Genomic DNA, 25,908 nt, shown 5'->3' on the forward strand with positions numbered 1-25,908 from the left:
GACAGGCTGAAAGCCAGTTGTTAATAATCTGGCAGATTTCCAGGTTCTTGTCTAAAATTAGCTTCAGTTTCACTATTTTTTTTTATTTTTATTTTTTTAATTTTTTTTTTTTTCCAAACCTTAACCCCTGATCCAGAAATTTCTGAGGCAGGAATGGCAGGGGATGCCCTGGTCCCCTTGTGCAGGTTTTTGTCCAAGCCTTGAACCTCCTGGTTGATCCAGCTCCAAAACTCCAGGGGTGTTTTGCTCAACTCCACATTCCCTTTGGGAAAAAGGTTTGGTGGATTGGTGGGTCCTCTGTGTCCAGTGGGTGAAGAAATTGCCTTTTATTATTTTTTTAAGGTGTTGTGAAAGCCACCAGCTGGAGGAACAGACGTGTAAGAAACGCAGCAGCAAAAATAATAAATACTAAAGATATTGTTTTACTTGAAAGGAGAGCCACATAAAGATATCACAATGCCTTTAATATGGATTTTAATAAAAAGATCTGGGATATTGAATGTGAAGAAGCAAATGATTAAACTGCAAACATCCAATAAGAGAGTTTAGGGTGGCACAAATGAAAGCATTGCTGGGATATCAGGCTCATAGGGAAACAACTTCTGCATGAGACCTTGAAAGAGATGAAGTCTTCAAGATATCATTGTAAAAGTTTATCAACAATCCCTTTATTAACCTCCATATCTTTGAAGAAACCTGCTCACTGTCTTTTGATGATATTCTAATTTTGATCTTCTTTTTACTGAAGAAATGGGACTTTTGCTGCTGACTTCAGTTGAAACAGAATCAATTTTTTTTTATCAGTATTACACGGATAATATTTGGAAGGAGGTTTTTTTTTTTTAAGCTTTTACTGATAGATATGATGTAGATATTAAACTTTTCACCTGGGAAGAATAATGTGTGCTCTTCGTTCCCAGAGTTTGGGTGCCATCGAGATCTGCAGCTTTAATTTAGTTTTTTGTGAACATGTTAAAAGAAATGTGATAATTGGTTTACAGGTGATATTGTCAGGTTTGATATTTTTAACACTTTCAGATCTCTTCAAAAACTGTATTTCATAATGTATTGAATTGAAAATTGATCCACACTTACACTTCAGCCAAGCTTTGGAAGCCTTTTTATCAGACCTTTTCCATCTCGATGTCTGCTCAGTAATTGCTGGATTGTATTTTAAATGATTATGAGGGAATCTTCTTCTTGGCAGGAATTATCTTCAGGATGAAAACTCCTAAATTCTAATTCACATGGAAAACATTCTCTTCTGTAGCTCCCACAAATCTCTGAGGACTGAAATGTTTTCATCCCACCAACACCTCCAGGACAGATTTCACACAGGTGTTGGAGGTGCATTCCCACTTATTTAGGGATTAAAATGAGAGCAGCAGTGTTTGAGCTGAGGAATGAGCAAGCAGCCCTTTCAGGCTGATCACTGGCAATGCACTGTGTGTGCATTTTAAAATGGGGTGAAAAAATACAGCTCCAGATGTGGCTGTAGGAGATAACTGCACCTGGGTTCAGCACAGGGGTTGACTATAATATAACAATATATAATATACATCATGTAAATTATTATATATTTTATGATATTTTTAAATTTTATAATACTATTATATATTATTAAAATTTACTATATATTATTTTTAATAAAAGTAAACATTTATTAAAATATATACTATATAAAAATATATAATATATTAAATATACAATATATATTCATATTATACAACTTATATCGATCTTATATCTAATATCTAATATCTAATATCTAATATCTAATATCTAATATCTAACATAATATATAATATGTAATATATAATATGTAATGTGTAATATATAATATGTAATATCTAATATATAATATGTAATATATAATATGTAATATATAATAGATAATATGTAATAGATAATATGTAATATGTAATATATAATAGATAATATATAATATGTAATATATAATATGCAATATATTATATAATATACTCTAATAGAACATATATAATAATAATATAGTATATATAATATATTATATACTATTATATATAATAGTATATATTATATGTTGAATATAAATATATTAAATATTTTTGTATTTTTATTATGTATTTTATTGTTTTATTATGTAATATTTTATATATTATATATATAAGATAATTCAAGTATTTTATATTCATTATCATTTAAGCAGTTTGCTGTTGAAAGACGTTTTAATGCTGATTTGTCAACAGCACAACCCAGTGGGGTTCCTATCTCTCAGTCTTTCTATTTGGGTTAAATACAGCAGATTGTCTGGTTGGCTCTTGCCTGTAGAGACAGGGTTATTTACAGCTGGGAATGCCCAACGGTGTTTGGATACTCATGAAAGGATGGATGAAAGAGAGGCACTCCCTGAGTCCTTTCCAGCAATTCCAGTGGGATCCTGGAGCACGTGGACACGTTCTGCTGTGCACTGATGGCAGAGGAGGGTTTCTCTTTCAGCATCCTGCTTTAAGCTCCCAAATTGTTGCAGTGAAAATAATGACAAGGGGAAAAAAAAATCAAAATAATTGAAAAATAATTTAAAATAATTTTTTTTTTTTTTTTTAAATCCTACTGTGTCTTCGACTTGACTGTTGGAGGAGGTGAGAATCTTTACGCGGATGCTTAGAATCATGGAATGGTTTGGGTTGGAAGGGATCTTTTAAAATCACCCAGTGCCACCCCTGCCATGCCAGGATCACTTTCCACTATCCCAGGTTGCTCCAGGCCCCATCCAGCCTGGCCTTGGGCACTTCCAGGGATGGGCATCCAAAAATTCCCTGTGCCAGGGCCGTGTCAATGCTGGTGAATCCATCTGGGGAGGTGAGGAGGCCTCATCAGACACCAAATCCCATTTCTCCTCAAATGTCTTGATTTGGGGAGTTTAAGACAACAAAAGCCTCTGTAGTGTCCCACCATGTAGGATCTCAATGTCACCTGAAACACAATGAGCTGTTTGCTCGGATTTAGGGAAATGTTTTGAAAACACAAGATTTAAACCCTCCCCGAAGGCTTTATGCACTGAATTTGAATTGCAAATGAGCCACAGTATTTTCTGCTTCCCTAGGAAAAGCAATAGCAGTCAGGAGTGAAAACCAAATGAAAATCCAAGTCCTTTTGTGAAAGAGGAAAAATAGGAGTGATCAGTATCGGAAACCTTTGTTAAATAGCACGGGGTACTTTTCTCCCTCAAAATATGGTTCAATAATTCTAAATAAGCAGTAAGTACTCCAACAGCATACATAAATCTTGCTGGAGCCTGGAAAACTGGTCTCTTCTGCTCCTGCTCTGGTAGTTGCAAGTGTTTGCTATTCACTCTGTTATGGATATCTGGAAAATAGTTTGAGTGTAGAAAGCGCCTCAGGGATAAAAAGTTTGAAAAGAAAAATGTAGCTGTATATCATTGGTATTCATGAGAAAATTCACATTAGATGCCTTCGAATCAGGTGCTCAGGAGACAATAGAGAGATCAGGAGCAATGGTGTGCCAGGAATGCAAGCCTGGCTGGGACAGGATTATTTCCTGGCACGTGAGGAACACAAAAGTGTGGAAGGCCAAATTCAAAAGATAATAGAGATGTGTGGAAGCTGGCGGGAGAGAAAGCTGAGACTGCAGAATAAAAAGGCTGTGCGTCTGGATTCGAGCTTTTCTCTCCACATTTCCATTCCTTTCTTCTCCCTTCTGCAGCAGATCTCACTCCATAGTTGGTTACACCAATGAACTGGATTAAATAAATAAATTGGTTACCCCCAATAAACCTGGAGTGAAACTCCTCCACCAGCACCACTGTGGAATTTGGCCCCAGATCCCTGGGAATTTGAAGAAATGTTTCTTCCTCCACCAGGTCAAAAAGCTACTCTTTCTGCAAGCACAGCTACAATTTGCCATGGGTAAAAATGTCCATTTACTGGAATTTAGCTGAGAGCAAAATCTCATCATTCCCAGGGCCTGACAGGTTTTACCCCAGTTCAATGTCACATCACCACCTGAACCAACTTTTGCTTTCAGAAAACTTAACAGAAAATTGTGGCAGAAGTGAAAGATGGGGCCTATATTCCTGAAGATTCAGATAACACCACAAGAGCATTTTGGTTTTTGTCACAGATTTGGTCTTGTGAATGTTTTGTTACTCGAAAAATAAGTGGTTGTAGAAATTAAGGGTGTTGAAAACGAAAGCGTTGGCACCAGGTCGGGCTCAGTAAAGAGCAAGGCATGGGCACTTTTGTTAATGTGTTAAATATATGTCAGATTATTTTAATTGATAAACGAATTCATAGCCTCTTCCCTTCTAAATTGCAAGGAAAACAGCTGTACAACTGCAACCTTCAGCCACACAAGAAAAAGCTTTTCCCTCTGTGTGCTAAGTGCCAAGTCAACGCTCAAATCCCACTTTTAGGCTGAATTTTTCAGTATCCCAGATGTCCAGGAGGGAATGGTTGATGACAGAAATAGCTTTGTGTGCTTTCTTCCCAATGATATCACCCAGAGTGTCTGCAAGGAGCAGCAGGAGCTGCACAACTCATCCACACAAAGCCATTGCTGACCTGGGTGTTTTATCCACCTTTTTCCACTTATTCACCTCCTGTATATCCCTGTGTGTCCCACACTTTTGGATCTCTCAGGAGCAGATATTTCTCCTTCCCCCACAGATAAGAAGTGAAAATGACAGATATAAAATGTCTGAGGACTGAGTTCTTTCCTATGGACTTGTTTTCTCTAATGGGAAAACAACAAAAAAATGATGTTGCCTCCTTCAGTAACAAACATATTTGTATAAATTACATCCTGCTGACAAATGGACACACAATCAGGATTTTTAGGGGGAAATGTAATGTTTCCCCCATGATCATATTTAACATATTTTGTTTTCCATCCATCTCTCTGCTCAAACTGTGGCATAACAATTAGAATAAGTGATAGCAGCACATCCAGAAAACAAAGGGTATGATGGCAGAATTTATCTTGTTACATTTCTTGATTTAACGCCAGTCTGGGATTTCTGGTCTGAACCAGATTTTTCCTATGCTATAAATATTTCAGTTTTTTCATTTATTCTTGATTTAGTTTGACAGTAAATAATCCCATGGAAGCTGCTGTTGGAAAGATGTTGTAAAAATTATTAAGTGCCTGCTCGCCAGTTCGGTCCTTGTGTTTGTCAAAGGGAAGGGAGTAAAACAGTTGGGTAACTTAAGGGAAATATGTGTGTGTTTGTGTGTATATTTACAGTAATGCCCCATAATTTGCAGTCCTGGGAGCAGAAGAATTACAGTTCTGAGGATTGATCAATACCTTGGATGAATACAAAGAGTTTGGGTTGTATATTCTGGATATTGGCAGCTGCAGGTTCTTGTTTCAGGGTTCCAAAAGACTTGTCCATAACCCAACAAGAGGAGAATAGAAAGCAGGGAGGCATTCAAAAGGATATTTCCTTGCAAAAAAACCCCAAAAGCTATCTGTCCTCTTGGAAAAGGCAGAATCTGGGCAGTTATTTGGCTTTTATTGGTTACTTTTTGTTTGGAATATCAGGAAGAATGTAACTCTGGATGGTCTAAGTCCATTCCCAATTTTCTTTGGCAACTCTTGCACCTTTAGAAGGGATTTCTGCACTAAATAACTCACACACCCAATGTGGGAGGACCAGAAACTGGATATATTTGAGAGATCTCGAGGAAAAGGAGTTGGGTGGGACCAGCACTGGGAAGTACTCCAAGTCCAAGGAAACAAAATCCCCAGCAGAGGAGGTGAATCCAAACAGAAGCTCCAAGGAATGTGCAAAATCCACGGCAATAACTCCAATAACTCCAGCAAAAGGGGATAAATTGCAGACAAAGGCTGGTGGTTATCTGCTAACAGCCACCAGGCATCCACCAGGAGGATTTGTCAGCAAATGGACAACTGGAGCCTCCTCACCCTGTGGTGCTGCTGGGTTCCTGGGGATTCCTTGGGGAATCTTCTCCCTCCTCCAGGGGAAAAAAAAAAGCGAAAACTGGGACAGGTAAAGTCACAAAATTAATACAGGAGGAATTAGATGACATCTAAGTAATTAATTAAAATCCTAACTTATATTTTCTGATCTGAAGGGATAAGTTCTGTTCAGGAGGGACAAGGGAAAACAAATTTAAAGCTGTTTTTTTGGTCTCAGATATCACAGATATGTACACGAGCTCCGAGACAAATATTGACAAGCAGGAGAAAGGGTGTGAAATAAATATGATGTGATTCAATAAGGAAAAGCACCAGGTTTCCCACTGAAGCAGAAATAATCAATGCCTACCTTCAGAATCGACAGGTGGTTTAAAGGAGGGCTTGGAGTGGAACCTGAACTGAAGCAAAGTGTTCTAAAAAAGCCCCCAGAAGTATTAAAAAATAAAGGAAATATTGATTGAGGGTATTTAGGCATGGTTACTGCTGCTTGGGGCAGGGTTGATTTATAAAGGTACAGCCCAGCTCATCCTTCTCTGTTTCTACTTCAGCAGAATTATAATTTAGTACTTTTTAATCCTTTTCCTTTCAAACACTTATAAATTTTGCAAATGTTCTTCAGTAGATCACAGCTGTGTGTGAAGTAGGACATCATGAAAGGCTAAAAGAAACTCTGGGTTTTTTCCATCTTTTTTTTTCCCAAAACTTAGAAGCTTGTCAAGTTTTGATCATTCCTCGGGTTTTTTGAGAGACCACCTGTAATTTTTAGGTGAAGTTTGTAGAAAATATTAACAAAATTAAAGTTCCTTAGAGGAGTGTGGTGGCTTCTAGATGATTTGGATTTCTTAATTTTCTAAAAAACATCTTTCTCACTCCTACCAGCAATAAGTTCCAGGGCAAGCCTGGATGAGATCTTTTCACACTGCTGTGAAAAATGAGCCAAGAGAGAAGAGAATAAGGATCCATAAATGTGGCTCATAATTGTAATTTCTCAGTGGAAAATTTTCAGCACTTAAAAGGTTTGGAATGATTTTACAATTTTGTAAACTCATTTTATTAAGTGATTTCTGGTTTCAGCTGCTTTATGAACTGATCCCCAGCAGTAAATCACTCATTTGCCCTTTGGGAGTATAGGCCAAACAGATACTTTTTCCTGGCTTAATTCATCATCTGTTGACTGAAATGTCAAAGGAAATTAGAGGAAATTGTTATGTAAATCCTTACAGGCGGATGGTTCATTTCTGAAGGATAAAAGTTCACACAGAAGAGATGGTTTATTCTTTTTACACGGGGTGTGTGTGACATTGTGATCCCTCCTCCTCCCGTGGGAGATCAATCATTTTGCAGCAGGATCTGCTCACGTTACACCAAATCCACCAAAGGATCCTGGCTGGGGTCAGAACCACACCACTGTGGAATCCTGGCATCCCAGACTGGTGTGGGTTGGGAGGGACCTTAAAGACGCAGAGCCACCCCTGCCATGGGCAGGGACACCTCCCACTGTCCCAGGCTGCTCCAGCCTGGCCTTGGGCACTGCCAGGGTGGGGCAGCCCCAGCTGCTCTGGGAGTTCCATCTCAAATCCTCCCCACCCTCCCAGCCAGGAATTCCTTCCCAATACCCCATCCAGCCCTGGAAGCCATTCCCTGTGTCCTGTCCCTCCATCCCTGTCCCCAGTCCCTCTCCAGCTCTCCTGGAGCCCCTTCAGGCCCTGCAAGGGGCTCTGGGCTCTCCCTGGAGCTTCTCCTCTCCAGGTGAGCACCCCCAGCTCTTCCTGGAGCTTCTCCTCTCCAGGTGAGCACCCCCAGCTCTCCCAGCCTGGCTCCATGGAGAGGAGCCACCTTTGATGGAACAAGAAGTATCTCAGTGTTTGATGAGCATTCAGAATTTGGGAAAAGCCCACATTTCCAAACACCTTTCCTTCCACCCCAGCGCTGTCTGGAAGAGGCACCACAGGCAGATTTTTCTCTCCTACTTGGAGAAACTCCCTCTCATCCAAGAGATCTCTGTGCCACAGGAGTGGATGGGAGGAACCCCAACATTCCCTGTGATTTTCATTCCAGCTTTGTGTCATTTTGGAATTACTGTTATAGCAGGATGATCCCATCCAATTGCATTTGTAGCGTCTGAGTCTCCAAAAGGTGCAGTAGAACATGATTTTACCTGGGGAAATTTGGGGTGTTTATTTGGATTCTGTACTTTAATTGCCCAATATCTCTTCCTGTTTTTGCAGAATGTCCAGGTAGTCACAGGAAGACACACTTTACTTTCTTCCACTGATTGGATGGGAGGAATTTTTGACCTTGGAAAGTGGAGATGGTGTTGCTATGGAAACTAATAAGTCTGCTGCCATTCATGAGCTGCAGCACAGGTAAAATGTTCCACTATTAGTGTTTGTGATTGATAAATCTCTATCAGTGTCATAATTCTTGGGGAAAGGAGAAGCAATTACCAAAATTAACAGCCCTTTTTTGTATGAACAAGGGACTAAGGAGCTTTTCATTAGGACACGCTTTAATTTTAAACAACTCCAGGTGATGCCTTTGAACCAGGAAAACATTTTTCAAGATCATAAGAAAGCTGGAATCCAGGTAATAGCTTTAAAAAATAGTCCAAGCTGTAACAGTGAGAAAGAAAAACAATTGTTACTTGGGCAACAACATCATGAAAACATTTCTTGGCCACAATATCAGCAAATGAAGCTGGATTGAAAACCAGACCAGTTTGGGAGCACTGAATTAATGGTTTTGATTCCACATTTCATATCACACCCTTCAAGCGCTTCCACACAAGTGAAGCATCTTTAAATCACAGTTAACTGAAAGACAAATTAAAGTATTTATTTATGAAGTCCAAAAATGGGTGAGAATCGTAAGGACTGTCAATATAAATTGACAAAAAGGAAAGAAAATCTTGCTTAAAGCCCAAAGCAAATGGAGACATTCCCTCTTTGCCTCCTGCTGGAGCGATGATGGACCCTCAGCCTCCCACCCTGGGCATCCTGGCACTCCTCAGGCTGGGATCAGAGGACAAAGTGTGGTTGGAGGAAGCAGGGATGTCCCCCCATTCTTCTTCTTGAATATCCCTAGTTCTTAATTAAAATATCAACAGTTTGCAACCTATTGTGATGTAAAATGTTCTTTTCTGCCTGGCATTGCTCACAGCCAGGGTTTGGTATTCTGAGTTCATTCCTTCTCTGAACCTTTCTTCTAATTAAAAGCATATAACTTGACAATCCTGCTTCATAAAGCCATAAAAATGGGATTAACTCATGTGGTTCATTACAGCCTCATCTCCAAACAGGCACTGAATGGGAACTGAACTCTTTGAGGTTATAATGAATTTGGGGATGGACTGACCCTTCAAAATTGGCTGTGATAGAAACCATGACAACTGACTTTTGTCTCCAATTAATGTATTGAACTCTAAATAGCCAGGATATTACTCATGTACTTACAAGGAAATTGTATTAAAGTAACCTCAAATGATACTTAAATTAATTATGTAGTGCATGAGTCAGCAGCTGTTTGAAGTGAAGAAACAGAGCAGAGGGCGGACTTCAGTAGCATTTTAAAATACAATTTAAATTAAACTTGATACTATTTTATCTAAATGTGAAATGTAAACCTCAGGATGAAAAAATGTAAATCTCAGGATCAGACTTTCTGTTAAATAAATACAAAGTTGCTATTTCAATAACAAACAACCAGCATGTTAAGGAATAAAAATCTTGGAATATATAAAATATTGTGACATATAGAATATTTCAAGTGAGCAGTCGCTCATTTAAGCCCAGCTTTGCTGAAGTAATCTCAACAACCCCATGTTTAGGACCAAAATCTTCCCTTTAATTCCCCACTGCCCCACCCAGCCCTCTTGGGTACCTCTCACAGATCATTCCCTTCTTTACTACTCTGAGTAAAGCACTTGCAGCAGTCTTCCAGAGCACAGGATTTCCCTGTAATTCCTTGATTTCTTGGGAAATAGATGGTGGTCCTGGAATCTGGATCTCTGGAGGAGAGCTGCATGAGGGACAAGATATTCTTACACCCATAATTAGTATCTCCAAAAAGAACCTTTTACTTTTATTTTCTTTTTTTTTTTCTTTTTCCCCCCAGGCTTTCATTTTTGAAACTTTTTGTTATCTTCATCATTCTTGCCAGAGGATTATCTTTAGCAAGCCCAGTCCAGGGCTTTAAACCTGAGTTAAAAGGTACTGGGAGCTCACTTTAGGATGAAGATGTTCAGCTTTTAAAGACTCAAAAATAGCTAAAAATGTAAATGTTCCATATTCCCAGGCACCAAGAGTGGCTCACAGCGGCACTTTTGTCCTGCTTCTGCTCCTAATTAAAGGAACAGCAAAAGCTCCCACTGACTTCACTGGGACAAGTTAATTTATACCTGAGTATAAATTAACCCCATTGATTTCAGCAGAGCTCCGCTGATTTTCACTCCATGACATCCTGAAATATGCCTGATGGTCACAGTCAAACTGCACTTATGGCAAAACTTCTCTGATTTATCACGTGGAAGGTTCACATCAATTTAGGAATAATAGAAATGAGTAGGATGAGGAAGCAGATGCTGAGCAGAGCAGTTTTGTGGGCTGGGGATGGGAAGGTAATTCAGGGTGTTGGATGGCATTGGTCACTCATTTCCTCCTTGTTTCTACCTCAGTTCCACCTGACATGTAGAATGAAAATGATTTTGACCTATAAGTTAATCTTGAATCTCAGGATTAAATGTGCTGTGCAGAAGAGTTGGATATTATTACCCCCCAAAATGGCAATTCAATTACTCAAAAATCAAACTGCCCTCTATATTGTCTTTATAGACAAAAATCGTGGAACGAATAATGTTCCCTCCAACTCTTATTTTCCAGCAGAGCTTTTTTATGTGTCTCAACGAGGGTCTTTAGGGTTTTCTTGCAGTGCCTTAGGGGACAAAATAAAATAAAATAATGCATCCACAGTGACACAGCGAGGGAAGAGATTAGATTTTTTTTTTCATAACCCATTGCTATTTAAATGAGATAATCTGATCTAAGCAGAGCACCAGAGGCAAGAAGGGTGATGAAGATAAACTCAGAGATCATTACTTTAAATTCTGTGTACTTGCTATAGGGATGTACAACAACAATCTCCTGACATTGTTGAAATTTAAACATTATTTGATATGAATATGCTAAGAAAGAGCATTCACTTTCTGCATTAAAGATGTAGACAGGATTTTGGGAAGTTGAAATGAACAGACCTGTCCAAAGTGCTCAATAAAATAAAATAATTGCCTCTTCACACCAAAACTCTCTCATGTTTTCCTCCTATGGCTGCTCCTGCATTGTGCTGCTTCCTCTGGAGTTGTTATGCAAGGCAGACAAGAATATCTTAATGAGGGAAAATTTTATTTTCATTTTTCATATCCTGTTTCTGTCTCAAGCATCCATCAACTGAACCTCAGGCTGTTCTTTGGGTGTGGATGCCAGGTCAGGTTCTCCATCAGGTTAAAGGAAATTTCCTCACCTCTCTCTCTCTCTGGTCCCTCCATTCTCTGTCAATAGGGAATTACCTTCTGATTATTCCAAGTGTCTGCCCTCCTCCTGGACAGCTGATCCACATTTTCTGTGTCCCTCCTGTTCCTAAAGGGAATGGCACCTCTTTGACCTGATTTCTGGTGGCTTCTTCCCTTCAAATAAATCCGTGATGGAGAGGTGGCCTTTATGGCTCTCCTTTGTTCTGCTGATGCTCTTGGCCCCACCGAAACAAAGGGGATTTCCAGGATTAAAGACAAGGGAAAAGCAGAATGGCAGTGAATCCCATCAGGCTGTGGACAGTAGAAATATTCCTCAGCCAGTCTGACCTGCATTTTGGAAATGAGGCATCAGCTGTATTTTTACACAGCCCTTTGGCTTCCTGCCTCCAAATCAATCGAAGATGCAACCACAACCTCCCGGGCTGGAGTTTTGGCCCATCATTTTGAAAGTGTTAAATTAGAGAGAGACATTTCCTGATGCAAAGTGTCCTGATCCTCCTCTGGGTCACAGCAGGATGAATATTGAATACATCACATCCCACACTCTGCCTGCAGTGTCTCGCAGATTTATTGTTGGCATAACAGCACCTTTAGGGATGGAACAGCACACCATATATTTTCAGACAAGTGACATCTTTGCTATTTCTAACAGCAAAATCTGGAGATGAACTAGCCCAGCCTGGAAATGTTAAGGCTTCCCTGAACAGCCAGAGGCATTTGGAGATGTGCTGATGAGTCAGGCAGTGATAATAATTAGGTGTTCCTTAGACAGCATGGTGGTTTTCATGGGTTTGGGAAACAAAATGCTGGATTTCTGTGACTTGTAGGACGTGGCTGACACTGCAATGACCTTCCCAGGAGAGGGAGCAGTGACATTTGAAGAAGTTTTGTTTCCATGCTGTGGGGTGCCAGGAGGTTCAGCTCACTGTGCAACATCAGTGAACACCAGCCATCCCCTGGTGCAACAAAGCCAGGAGAGAAGGGAACCTCATGCCCTGGAGATGCACTGTGGCATTCAGGGAATGTGAGGGTGCTAGCATTCAGGAACACACATAATCATGGAATGATTAATTGAAGGTGCTTTATTAAGAGATCTGGGTGCCAGGGGTACACATACCCAAATCTGACCCATCTTGGGTCATACTCTATCATTATATAACTTACATATTAATTATTAAATTTACATTATTCTATTGTATGCATTGTTTTTACCCAAGCATGGATTTCTCATGATCCCCCCAAACCCCTAACATTGTTCCTCATGTTCTTTAAACAATAATTATATCTAATCACATCTAACAATTGTATCATTTATCATACACTGATTACACAGGTGCGGTTTTACCTGATCTTAGCAAGCACAAGGCCTAACATTTCCCAGGTCATACTTTTAACACTTTTCCCAGGGCTTGCCAAGCCTAACTTTCTTTCTAACTCCCCAGATTTTCTATGATTTTAAAATATTTTACTATCGAGGGGTTTGAAGCTTTCCACCAGACATAAACCCACCTCAAAGCTTTGTCCTGCCAAGAGACACAATACGAGAGCGCCACTCTCGTATTCCCAGGGATTCCACACCACCCCAAACCTGGGGAGAGGGAATTATATTTGATTTTATATTTGATTTTCCCTACCACGGGCTAGGCTCACTCAGCAGAAGAGTCTCCCTCATTTGGCTTCATCTCCCGAGGGATTAAAAAGGGAAAAACCCATTTTTGGAATTCCTTGAGTGCAGGGATGTGGGGTGGAGAAGAGGTGAGAGCTCAGGTGATGCTTTGAGATTGGAACCTGCATTGATTTTGCTGCCAGGGAAATGTTATTTATGGTTCCTGGAGTGAGGTGGAAATGCTGGAATTCCTGGCTGTGGATTCACCAGAGTTTTACATTTTCTATATGGCTCTAGCATCTAAATTCTCTAGTCTGAAAGGCCTTGTCTATTTTTATGCTGCTTTAAATAATTATTGCTTCCCAATCTTTTCAATTAGGTGCTTTACAATATTTTTTTTCCCTTTTATTTAAATTTTACATGATTTCTTCCTGTTTCATATCAAACCATTTCATCTCCCAGCACAAAAGGCTCATTAACTTTGTAAAATAACATCCTGGTACTTTAGAAGTCATTAATTTTTTTTTTCACTTTTTTTGTTGCAACAGCTTCAAAGACAATTCAATTTTACTTTATTATCACTGCCAAGAAGTTGAAATTAGCAGGTGATTAAGCACTTCAAATATTTTGAGCATTTTCTATTGTCAACAATGGCAAATTTAAGTAAAAAGAAATTAAACTTAAGAAGGTACAATAATATATTACTGTAACAGTTTATTGAAGCACAAAATTTTCAAGGAAAATTGCTGGCTTTAAGTAATTGTTTAAATAAAGAGTAGGTTTAGATTAGATTTTAGAGATAAATTTTTCCCTAAAAAGGGTTGAGGTCCTGGCACAGGTTGCCCAGAGAAACTGAATTTTTAGATTTCCCATTTCAGAATTACCAACAAGGATTTTTTGGAGTTTAAGAGCCAAATCCACTCCCTTTTCATCTCTACAACCAATTCCTCAATTAAAGAACTGACACTTGAAACCTTAGATTTTATTATGGAGAGAATGATGGCCATAAAATCATGGACTCACTGAAGGGTTTGGGTTGGAAGAGACCTCAAGGATCATCTGCATCCTACATGAAACAGAGAAAAACCCACCTGAACTCTAATTTCCCACCCACAGAAATGAGAATTTAATTTTTTTCCCCCAGAAATCAGACCATGAACATGCAAAAAAAAATAAAAAACAAAACTAACTCACCTTTTTTTGACATGAAAACCCAGAGCAAACTTCCTTGCTGTTTAATATTCCCACCCAGCAGCTCTGCACACCCTGACAGGGGTGAAGACCTTGCCCACAAATTTTTAAGTGCTGCAACAATATCTGCGACTTCCACGTAATCACAGGCTGATCATCCCTCCCATTGTTTGCAGAAGCTGGAAAATAAAACGTCTGGGGTTATTGATTTGCTACTTCTTTTTCATTTAGCGCCTATTGATCGCTGTTTATGTGTGTGTTTTTTTGTTGAGCAGGAATTAACATTGAAAACTTCTTGGAATTCACTGCATTCACACCTCCTTGACATTCCTAGGGAAATCTTGCTGCCACAATCCCACTCCAGCTGGGGGTGGGTCTCAAAAATCAGCTTTTTCTCCTCTGGCTTCTTGGTAGCAAAAAAAAATTCATATGCAGAAAGCATTTAAAAATATCATTATTATGAATTATATTAATAACTAACACGTACTATATTAATAATTACTATTAATATATTAATATATCAAATACATTATTATATTAAATATAATAAATATTTTAATATTTATTATTAATAATCTTTATTGTTATTAATAATAAGAAGAATTAAGAATTAATAATAATGATGATGATAATAATGAGGATAATAATAATAGTAATAGTAATAGTAATAGTAATAATAATAGTAGTAATAATAGTAATAATAGTAATAGTAATAGTAATAGTAATAATAATAATAATAATAATAATAATAATAATAATAAATGAATAATATTGTGGTTGGCACTTGCTTGGGACAGAAAATGTGGTTGTCACAGGGTTTGAGCTCTCAGAGTAATTTCCAGCCCCTCAGGATGATTTAGGCCATGGTTATCGTGCCTACATTACAAAAATAAACCTCTTGGGGTTGGGAGGTGTTTTTTCATCCCTATCTGCAAGAGGAAATCTTGTGATTGCCACAAAAAATTGCTTGTGGAGCGTGGATGGGAAGGCAGCTCTGGGACAACGAGAGGGAAATAGGGATGGATGAGTCCTGTGGGGCTGGATGGATGGAAATATCTGGGATAGCTCTGAGCTCTGACTGCTGCTGGCACAGCTGGGCCCTGTGTAAAGCACTCCTTTCATTGCTCTTGTGATATTCAGAGCCCACAGTTTTCCCACTTGTAGCTCCAAAACCAATCAAAATCACAGGACAACCACACATTTCCCAGGAGACTGAATTATAGTCCTGAACCAGCCAGTCATAATGTGAATGGAGAATTTTTATTTATCTTATGTTTTTCACCCTCCCAAGCACCCCTTTTCTCAATTACTCCATTCATAGTTAGGATTAAACTCTTAAAAAAAATATTAAAAATTAAAAGCAATGTTTAATTGTGATGGAATTACACAGTTCCAGGAACTGGAGGAGCAGCCCCACATGCACCATGTGAGGATTTATGTCAGTAATTGCTTTGGTTCCTGGCACAGTTATCACAATTAACATCCAAAGGCAGATAAGGCTCTCTAAGGTTTCTCTTGCAGGAGGTGAGAGGGGAAAAAGAGGGCAAATTTTGAGTGTGGAAGCAGAGATCAGGCACAGAGGGGACCTGTATCCCCCCTTTCCCTGGGTCTCTCTGCTTTCCTCGTGTGCCAAGCTCACCCAGAGGTGACAATTCTTGTCCTATGGGTCAGACACTGCCAAAATTCCTACCTGGTGTGCAGCAGGGGGAAAATTTATAAACTTTATTTTGATATATTTGATTTTCAGACCCTTGTAGAATTTTAGTAATAGCACTTTTTCCTCTTCTGTGTAGCATAACCAATATTTTGTCCTGTGTTCAATATTAATATCTGCTTTATTGTTCTATTCTAATTACAATCTCATTATTAAAGGGCCCTATATTTTCCTGTGACAGATATTGCATCTCATTGCTAGTGGATCCCGGTTATTCCATGCTTATTGTTATTAATAATTTGTAGCAATTGGATTGGAATTAGACTATTACTTTGCTAAATCACTTTTGCTGCTAATTAAGGCACTGTGTGTGACATTGTTTAGCTCCAAACATCGTCGTCCTGCTTTTCAGCCTGCTCTAATTACCTGTAACTCATTCATTTCAACTCAGAAATCAGGGCTTTTAATCAAACTCCTTCGAGCTTTGCCGTGATGGGAGCTGCTCTTGGTGGGAATGAAAAGTTCCCATGGACAAAGATATTTGTAATGACAAATGCACCTTTCACTGCAGCCCTGGAGCTCCTTAGAAATAGAGTAATTGTTCTCAATGCTTCCAAACACAATAGAAGTAGGAAGGTTCTAAGGGAAAAGTGAAAGATGCCTGAAAAATTCCAACTTTTCAAGGTATCAGCAAGGAAATGGCTGTAGCTTTAAATTGTCTTCTCTCCACAAAACATCTCTGAGATCTGTCACGCTGTTTGCTGGGGTAATATCTCCTCTGAAGAAGCAGCATCACTTTGTTATTTGCCTGGGAGCTTTACTCACTTTGGCTACCAAATAAACAGAAGAGACACAAAGGTCGTGCTGGAGTCAGGAGTGAAAACTCACATTAATGGCCAGGGGGCTTCCTGGTGTTAGCAGGACTTCCTCAGTGACACAACCTCTGACATGTCCTGAATATCTCAGCAGCTTGAGGAAAAGCAGAAAAAAAGGGTTTATTCCTGTGCAATTCTTTCCTCAGCCTTTTCAGGGGGGTGTAAAAAAGGGTCAGGTATTTGTGCTGGAGCTGTTCTGTGAACAAACCTGGGCACACATCCAGCAGCTGGGCCTTTCTTTTGCCATGGAATCACAGGGTGATGGAATGGTTTGGGTAGGGAGGGGTCTAAAAGCTCATCCCATCCCACCCAGCCATGGCAGGGACACCTCCCACCGTCCCAGGTGCTCCAGCCCCAGTGTCCAGCCTGGCCTTGGGCACTGCCAGGGATCCAGGGACAGCCACAGCTGTGCCTGGTCCTCAGCACCTCCTGCTCCAACAGCACCCCTGCTCTGACAGGGAGGAAAGCTGTGAGGCAGGCAGGGATTCAGGCATCACTCCAGCATCATTCCAAAGCCAATGGAAGGTTATTTCCATGGGAGGCTATTTCTGTGCTTTGATCTCAGTCTGGGTGGATTGTTTGCCACCGGATTTCCTTAAAAGCAGGTGCTAAGTTCTCAAAGTTATCATTTGGGAGAATTGCCTGGGAAGCAGCAACCTGTTAGAACATCTAGCACATTGTCCCTTGGGATTGGCTTCTCCTTTGTGGAATTGTTGGCTGCCCTTGGGGTTAGTTTTGTTTCACTGCCCAGCAGGTACCAGGCTGCCACTCTTCCCTCCCAAACCTTGGCATTGTCTCCATCTCAGTGCCCTGAGCTCATCCTGGAAAATTTAGAGTACCTTAGAGTAAAATCTATCCAAACTTTGGCTCACATGCCCTTTCCCCCCAGCCCCAATGTGATTTATGGAATGCAATTTCTTCATCCTTTAACATTGTCTCACTTCATACACTTATGCCAAATTGGTTTTGATGATTTACTGCTTTTCCTACAGCTCATAAAAAAATGGGTATCAACACAATGTCAACAAAACTGTAGGGGTTAATCTCTAGTAACTTACTGAGCATTAATCAAATTCATATTTCAGCCACATTAGTCTAAAGCTGCTAAAATCACTGATGGTATAACACAACTTAAATCAGAATACAATGTGATACCTCCAACTGCTGTTTCTATTTAGATTTATTGTGGTTTACACTGAATATGGTAGAAATAAAAGACTTTCCTCTGTGTCTTCCTTGTACATTTGTGAGTTTGCAAAACACAAATAGTTTGCTCTAGGCCAGAGAAAATGTAACCATTTATGCAATAGATATTGAATTCATATTTGCCTGACAAGTGACCTTATCAGCTATAACTTGTCATCTCCTAATTAGTCTACATTTATTTTATTCACTCAATTAACCCCCAGCCTCTCCAGGAGATAAGTTGACGATACACGAAATTATGTGTGTGCTGCAATTAAAATGGTGCTGCACATGTACTCCACAAATTTGCCTTAAAGAAAGGTAAACCTCATTAATATCCCACCAGCCTGACTGCAAATTAAAATGGTTTTATTGCCAGTGATGCCACTGACTTTCAGTGCTCACTGGCAGGGAACAACAATGTCTTTTCTTCAGAGAATCTAATAATAATCACATAAAACTAAGAGTGAGATTCAGAGAGCAGAAATATTTACGTATTATTAAACCTCTCCTTCCCAGAGAAATGCCCAATTTCTTCATTTAAAAAGAATTTACAGATTAAGAACGACCTGAAAGGTGAGCACCCAGAATTTGTATGGAAAATAACAAAATCCCATGAACAGAATTTCTATGAACAGAATCCAGCTTAATTCACATTTTGTGCCTTGAAATAACTTGGGTTAAGAGTTTTGGATAAAAGCTGAACCACATGATCAACAGAAATCCATGCAAACTTTAAGGAAAACAAACCTGAATCAAGATTTCTGTTCCAGTTTGATGTGTAAAATGCTTGTGCATATTTTATTTATGTGCTGATTTATAGGAGAGATTGAGACAAGAGAACTGTTGTCAGCTCGAAGGTGGATGCCCACTGCAAGTCAAAATAATCAAACCAACATTTATTGTATTGCACTGACATTTTACCCAAATGCCTGCATAGTTTTCAAGTTATTAGGGATGTGAAAGCACAAACACACAGAAAATGAATGTGGTGAAATAGGACATGCTGTAAATTCAGTCAGACGCAATTATTGAGGAGAGGCAACATGGAACACCCTCCTCTCTTTTCTTTAAAACTCTGCAGTGTAAATCTCCTGAAATCAGAGCTGAACCCATCCCTGATTGTGTCATTCCCCAGAAACATGGCCTTGAGCAGATTTGTCATAGCTCTGCTGGTGATGCTGCACCCTGCTGAGCCATCAGTCAGGAGGACACAGTTCCCCAGGGACCACAAGTCAAGGAAACGTGTCCCCAGCCTTGTGGGACAAGTTCTGCTGGAGAAGGATGGCACCAAGCTGTGACAGATGGCAGGAACAGGGCAGCTCCTCACGCATCTCTGGGCTGTGATCAGGGTTTAATCCTTAGGGAAGGACAGGCTCTTCAGCTCTGAAATCCCTTGGAAATCTGGGGAAAAGGGAAGTGCTGGCTGCCCATCCCTGGAAGTGCCCAAGGCCAGGGTTGGATGGCCCTTGGAGCAGCCTGGGATGGTGGAAGGTGTCCCATGGCAGGGAGGTGGGACCGAGTCCTCTTCCATCCCAAACCATTCTGTGTTCAATGATTCTGTGATCCAGCCTGAATTCAACACTTGACCTTTTGTCTTCACATCCTGAAATTCTCCACCACCTCTGTATCTCTTGATTTATTTTGATTTATAATCTCATCTGTATATTATTTTCACTTTTTGGATTTCATCTTTGCATTTCAGTTTGTTTTGTCTTTGCATTTATTCCCCATTGCACTGTATACATTTATTGCATTTATTACACATTACAGTATATTGCACATCACTGCTGGCATTACCCCCACCATTTAAACACTCTGCCCCAGCTCAAGTGATGAGAAGCAGCCCCTACATGAGTGTCCTCCTTTCTTTGGCATCAAAACACTTTCCTGTTTTTTTTTATCCCCAATCTGCTGCAGTTTGAATTCCACCACTGGCAGAGATGAGATGACTAATCCAATTTCCCTCTATGCAGAGAGTCCTCTTGCATTTCTCTCTGCACTTCTACTTTTTCCCTGAATAGCCGTCATTTAATGCCCCGTTATCTTGGATGGCACTCATTTAGTGGTTTATTAAGCAGTAATTCAGCAGCCTGTTATCAGTTCCTACTAGAGCTGGGGAAAATATGCCAGCCAAGTATGTGAGATTTCCGCAGAATTACAGTGGTTTTGTGATTTTTGGATTAGAGAAAAATTACCCCAAAGTAATAGATATAAAATGTTTTCTCTGCATTTCATTATTGGCCCGGTGCTAAAGCTCCCATCAAGCCATTCTGGCTGTGGATTGTCTGATTTTTATTTCTGTTTTCAACCCAAGCAGCAAAATTCTACAAAATCACAGAGAGCTCAATGGACTGAGAAGTCCTAAACCTGGACTCACTTTTTCTCCCACACTCATGTCCTTTCTGAATGTTTCCAGGTGGGAAAAAAGACATAAATTAGTTTTTTTAGAGCTTCTTAAAAAACAGGGAGTTGAAATGAAATAATGGGCAAGTGTAGAAACCGAAGTGTGGAGGGATCAATGTAAATCCCAGCTGGAAAAAAATGGGTTTGTGAAATAATTTTGATGATAGAATAGGTAAAGGCTAAAGGAAATTATAACTTATAAAAGTTGATGAAAACAATATTTTTTTTTATAATAAATCATTCCTGTTTCTTAAAATGGCTGGATTTTAACAAATAATGAAAGTAGAGATAAAAGAGAGGAGGTAAAAGGGTGATGGGGCAGCTAAACTGGCAGTGGCCACGGAACAGCTGCCAGAGTTACGGAATTTTTCATATCTGCTTATGAAAAGCATTTCAGGTTCTGGTTTCCCTCTGGGAACTCTCACAGGAGATACAGGAGGACAAATGGTGCAAACTCTTCCCATGGCCTGGCATTCCGTGCTCTGCAGGCTCCGCTCCGGGCTTGGGAAGGGTAAACTGGGACACCTCAAACCCCAGTTTTGGGCTGCTGAGGTTTCTGTGCAGCTTTGAAATGGTGTCAAACAGCATCAGCAGAGGAAAGGCAGTGTCTAAATGGGATAGTTTCCAGTTTTCCCTGGATTTTCAGCCTGCTGACATGGCCAGAACATTTCCACCTCACGTGTCCATGGCTTGAAGCCCTTCCTGCTTCCCTTTCCATCTCTGCTCCGAGGCAGAATTTCAGTGCAGCCCTATCAGCCTGCATTTCCCCCATCTTTTCAGCTGGGTTTTGTTTCGTTGTTTATGCTGTCATTTCTTTTTTCTTTTATTTGGAGAACACATCAGGTAAAGGTCATTTTCCCTTGAATGGAAAAGCACAGTAATTTTGACAGTGAGACGTTCCCAGCTTGCTCTACATCAGAAATGTTGGCATTAGCTCCTTTAAAATAGAGAGTAGGGACAAAAATTACCTGAGCAGCTCAATGACTGGCAGTCATTTCCCAAAAAAAGAGCATTTGCAAAGTTATGCTTGTGGCATCTACAAAAGTCCAGGGTGCCATTATTGGAAGGATTTTAACTTCATTTGCATTTGTTCAGAAAAAGAAAAAAAAAGAGAGAGAGATTATCATGAAGGTATTAAACAACCACAAAAGATGATGGCTTCAAATAGTGTCTTTTGGCTGATCCATAATCATTTGCTTTGGCAATTTTATTGGGGAACATTAAGGCTGATCACTAACTCTGTGTTCCTAATTATTTCTGAAGTATTGTGCTGTTTTCTGTGCTGAAATGTGGAACGAGCAGAGCAGTGGGCTGCTTGGGATTGCAATGTTCTAACTGGTTTTTAATCAATGAGTGATAATGAGAGCTTGTGTTTTGACTTTCCCTTCTTAATTGCCAGTAATAAAGCAGATCCTCATTGATGATATTTAGCAGAGTTCAGTTTCATTCATCTCTGTTTATTTATTTTGAAAGTGCCTGGGAGCTTTCAGCATGCTAGACACAATAACAGAATATACAATGCTAATTATATTTTCCTTGCTGATATTTTCCACAAGAGAGGACGATGCTGACTTTTCCTGGGGAGTGATTTCACCTCCCTGTTTTCAGCAGGTTTCTGAAATGCAGGAGGGGTCAAAGGATAAAACCAAGTCCTGTGAAATCCCAACCGCATTTTGCTGTTTAAATCTCTATTTCCCTTCTGCTGCTCACGATAGTTGAGGGTTTTTTGTTTTGTTGAGGTTTTTTTTTTTTTTTTTATCAGGATGCCAAAATAAGAATTAAATATAAATATTCTCAAGATGAGGCACATATGCAGGTACTGCTGGCCAGGAAAATTTATCTTACCCAAACAGCCACAACAAAGCTACATGAGTCTGATCTATCTCAGGTGGATCTCCACTGGCCAAGTGTCAGTTTTGCAACCTGATTTTTGGTTAAGAGAAACCATTTTTTTCCTAAAAATTTAAGTTCCAAATTTAGTTTTGGTCCTTCAAATGGATGCCAGTACAGGGATGGCAAATGCATGCAGTCAGTCAAGACAATAAATATTTTGATAATATCCTGCCTGAATAATCTAATTTAAATCAGGACCTGCCTTAGGTTTAAAATGCTTTAAATATCCCTTACATTCCTCTTCAATTATATGTAAGAAAATAAAGAGTTTTTTAATCTTGCCTGGATCATTGCTTGAGATGATTTATATCCCAAGATTTTCTTCCTGAGTTATCAATCATCTGAAAGCAAGAAGTAGGTGGCAGCCTGAAATTTCTATATCAGATCTTTCTGTGTCCTGAGGAATTTTTTTGCCGTGGCAGTAATTTGGGCTACAAAAATAAATGTTCTCTACATGTTTTTTTCTATTATCTTCATCATCTCAATTATTTCTAAGTGTTATCCCAGGATATAAACCTTGTTGTCTGCATACAAAATCATCACTGATGTCAGGGTCTTACAGCTAATTCCTGACTGGTTTAATTCATGCCTCTTACTTAAGCCCTAGTGAGAAAAACAAGCATCTGGGAAGGAGCCATTTTGTTCCAGTTATTCAAAATAAATAAACCAAATTTAAATAACTTGTACAAGGAGCTTAAACACCCACCTGCATTATAGTGCTGTAGAATAGAGATTGTATCTGGATTTTTACAAGGTCTGGGATTCTCAGTGCTGCAGAACCAAAATACAACTTCACATTACAGCAATTTTCCTGTGGAGCATAAGTGGGAATTACCAAGTGTGGCCTCTGGAAACAAAGAGGAATCACTGCTTGCTTTAGTAAATTCAAACTATTTTCAAACCAGCCTTTTCCATGATTTCTCTGCATTCCAGTGTGGCTGGATCTCTGAGTGCAGCAATTCTCCTTTGTACCCCCCTGTCTCCAGAGTCACTGGGTGGGAGCAAAGGGTTGCAAAGACTCAAATGGACCTGAAATTTCTCCAATTTATTTTTTTTTTTCCTCATTTTCTGTGTAAGCAGAACTGCAGTTTCTCATGTTGTTATGTGCTTATTCGAGTCATTGTTTCACTTTCTTCCCTCTATCAAGATCACACTGATGAGACACTGACAGGGCATCTATCAATAAAATTTGGGAGTCATCACACAAAATTCCAATGACAAAAATCATCTGAGCTTAATTAGTCCTCATCCTCTAAGAGAGCAAAACAGTTACATTTTAAACAGAGAAAAGTTAGAAACAAAGTGCTGGCTTTATTTAAGTGGCAGGATATTAAATGATATAAGTGTTATCTTTTCCTGTGGTATAAATTATTGAATTAAGCCTTCAGTCAGTTTGGCAGCAGTGCCAAATGAATATTACAGGATCTCAATGCAGCAAACAGAATCTGTCACTGAATCTGGGGCTCCCTTCGAACTGAAATTACAGTGAACAAAATGCTAGATTGGAAAAGGTTCATTATTATTTATTCATCTTGCCTAGTAACACAAAAAACTAATGAAATTTCATTGAGAAGGGAGCACGTCAGGATTGGTATCCATCAGAAAAGCTCATCCCTCCAACTTCATCAAGGATATTTGTCTCCATAATTAGATGTCTGTTCCACGAGAGTTCTCCATCTGAAGGACGTGCCCAAGTTCATGGCATGAAACAAATCACCCACACTAATGAAAAGGTGATTTTCACCTCTTATTTCACCTGTCTACATCTCCCACAATAGCACAAAGTCTTCGGGAAATCTTTTCATAAAGCCAAAATATGTCAGGCCCAGGTAGGAATTTTAGCACTGTGCCTCACATGTTTGTTTATTTTTCAGTAAAATATTCCATTATTAACATAGGTGACACATTGTGTATTTATAGCCCCTCTGCTGGAGCACCTTTCCACACATCCCCACAATGAATTGTTCATAAATCTGTGCTCATCTCCAGCTGAAATCTTAAATCAGTGCAGCTCCACTGAATGCTCTCCCCAACCCATCCATTAGGAGCAATTTTCCTTCTCTGCAACTTGAACTCCTGGTCTGGAATCTTTAGGGAATATTTGGGGGTTTGTATGGAACACGGTGTCCTGTAAATCTGAGGTTTGATTGCCGTACTAGGGGTGATACCAGGAGAAAGCATCATATTTCGGCATTTAGGGATCCATCCTAAATTATTTTGGGATTAGGATTTGTGTATCTGCAATATATACAGTATATTTTCTGCTACCCAAATATATTCCTGGAAAGTGTTGAAGAAATACAGTTTATTATAGAACTTTAAAAAAAATGTTAGGAGTATCACATTTTGACAAAATCTTTTGTCACTATATATATATTTAATTGAAAAAGGCTCATAATTCTCATGCCTATGACAGTTTTTGCATAATACTTCCTTAATTATCACCTGTGATATATTACACCCTAATTTTTTCTGCTAGGTTCTGACAATAACGGTTATATTAGGAATTAAATCCATATTTTATAGCTTGATTTTTTATTTTCACACCCAAGGAAAATGTGCAGTCAGTCCATAACCTGAGCATGTTGTTTGCCACATCAGCCTCAGCTCACCCTACCTGCCCCACCACAGAGATCCTGTTTAAATAACAGGAAAAATATTGGAATATCTGACTCATTTCTCAAGGAATAAAATTGACAGGATGCAGAATCAACTTACTGAAAACACTTCAAGTTTTTGTGTCATTTAGGGCTGGAGGAGCCCTGATTAAATAGAAGTTGTATCTCCAAATTCAAATCAAGGGTGGGGTTCTCCGAGTGAGCCAGAGGCAACTTCCATCCATCACACCTGGGAATTTTCCCACTGTCTCCCAGATGGAATGGCCTCAGGTTGAGACAGGGGAGGTTTAGATTGGATATTAGAGGAAATGTCTTTATGGAAAGGGTTCTGAAGGATTGGAACAGGCTGCCCAGGGCATGACCAGCATTGGAAGTGTTCAAAAAAAGTGTGGATGTGGCACTTGGGGACATGGTTGAGCAGTGATGGTGCTGGGGTGGATGGATTTGTTGCTTTGGAAGTCTTTTCCAACTCAAGGAATCTATGGTTCTGTGAAAGGGATGCCTTGCACTCTTGGCTGTCATTTTAAAGAGTTTCATTTAAAAGCCCTGGGCTTGAGTGCCAAATTTCCCGTCATTACTGAGAGTTCTTCCGACTTCAGCAGTGTCAGGACTTCCCCTTGCGAGCCTCATCACTGCCTCCCCTTCTCCCAACATCACAGGGAAATAAATGTCTCCCTGGTTTGGTGCCTGCTGACAAAGACACGGTGGAATTCCACCAGTGCTCCCAATTTGACTCTTTCAATAGAAGCTGAGACTTGAAAGGAGCCCCGTGTCCCCGGAGCTCTGTCCATCAACATCTGAAGGGAGAAAACACAGGAAAGCTGAAGGCCCTTTGGGAAAATCCTACAGGTCTTATGTTGCTTCTTCCTGCTCAAGCCTGTAAGATCTAATCTGCCTTTTTCTGTGCTGCTGCTTCTCTCCCAGAGAGCTGGTGGTGCTGGGAGGGAGAGGGAATCCTGCCTGTGCTCCTGACAACTCGTTTTTCTTCCCACAGAACATTTTCATGGCCATTT

The 25,908-nt window shown here is 39.7% G+C and overlaps 1 protein-coding gene across 2 annotated transcripts in view; it reads left to right on the forward strand.

Moving 5' to 3' along the window:
* The window catches only part of CNTN6 (contactin 6), a 125,791-nt gene that overhangs the window by 17,280 nt on the left and 82,603 nt on the right, over nucleotides 1-25,908 (forward strand). For both annotated transcript variants that reach the window (XM_014251500.2, XM_088061720.1), the window contains exon 2: nucleotides 8,172-8,309. In XM_014251500.2, the coding sequence (XP_014106975.2) occupies nucleotides 8,255-8,309 (55 nt within the window). In that variant the 5' untranslated portion in view covers nucleotides 8,172-8,254. The remainder of the gene's footprint in view (nucleotides 1-8,171; nucleotides 8,310-25,908) is intronic.

This window comes from Pseudopodoces humilis, chromosome 13 (assembly GCF_049639895.1).
Source record: "Pseudopodoces humilis isolate 2021_Gansu_Grassland_sample_001 chromosome 13, ASM4963989v1, whole genome shotgun sequence".
In the NCBI taxonomy this organism is placed as follows: domain Eukaryota; kingdom Metazoa; phylum Chordata; class Aves; order Passeriformes; family Paridae; genus Pseudopodoces; species Pseudopodoces humilis.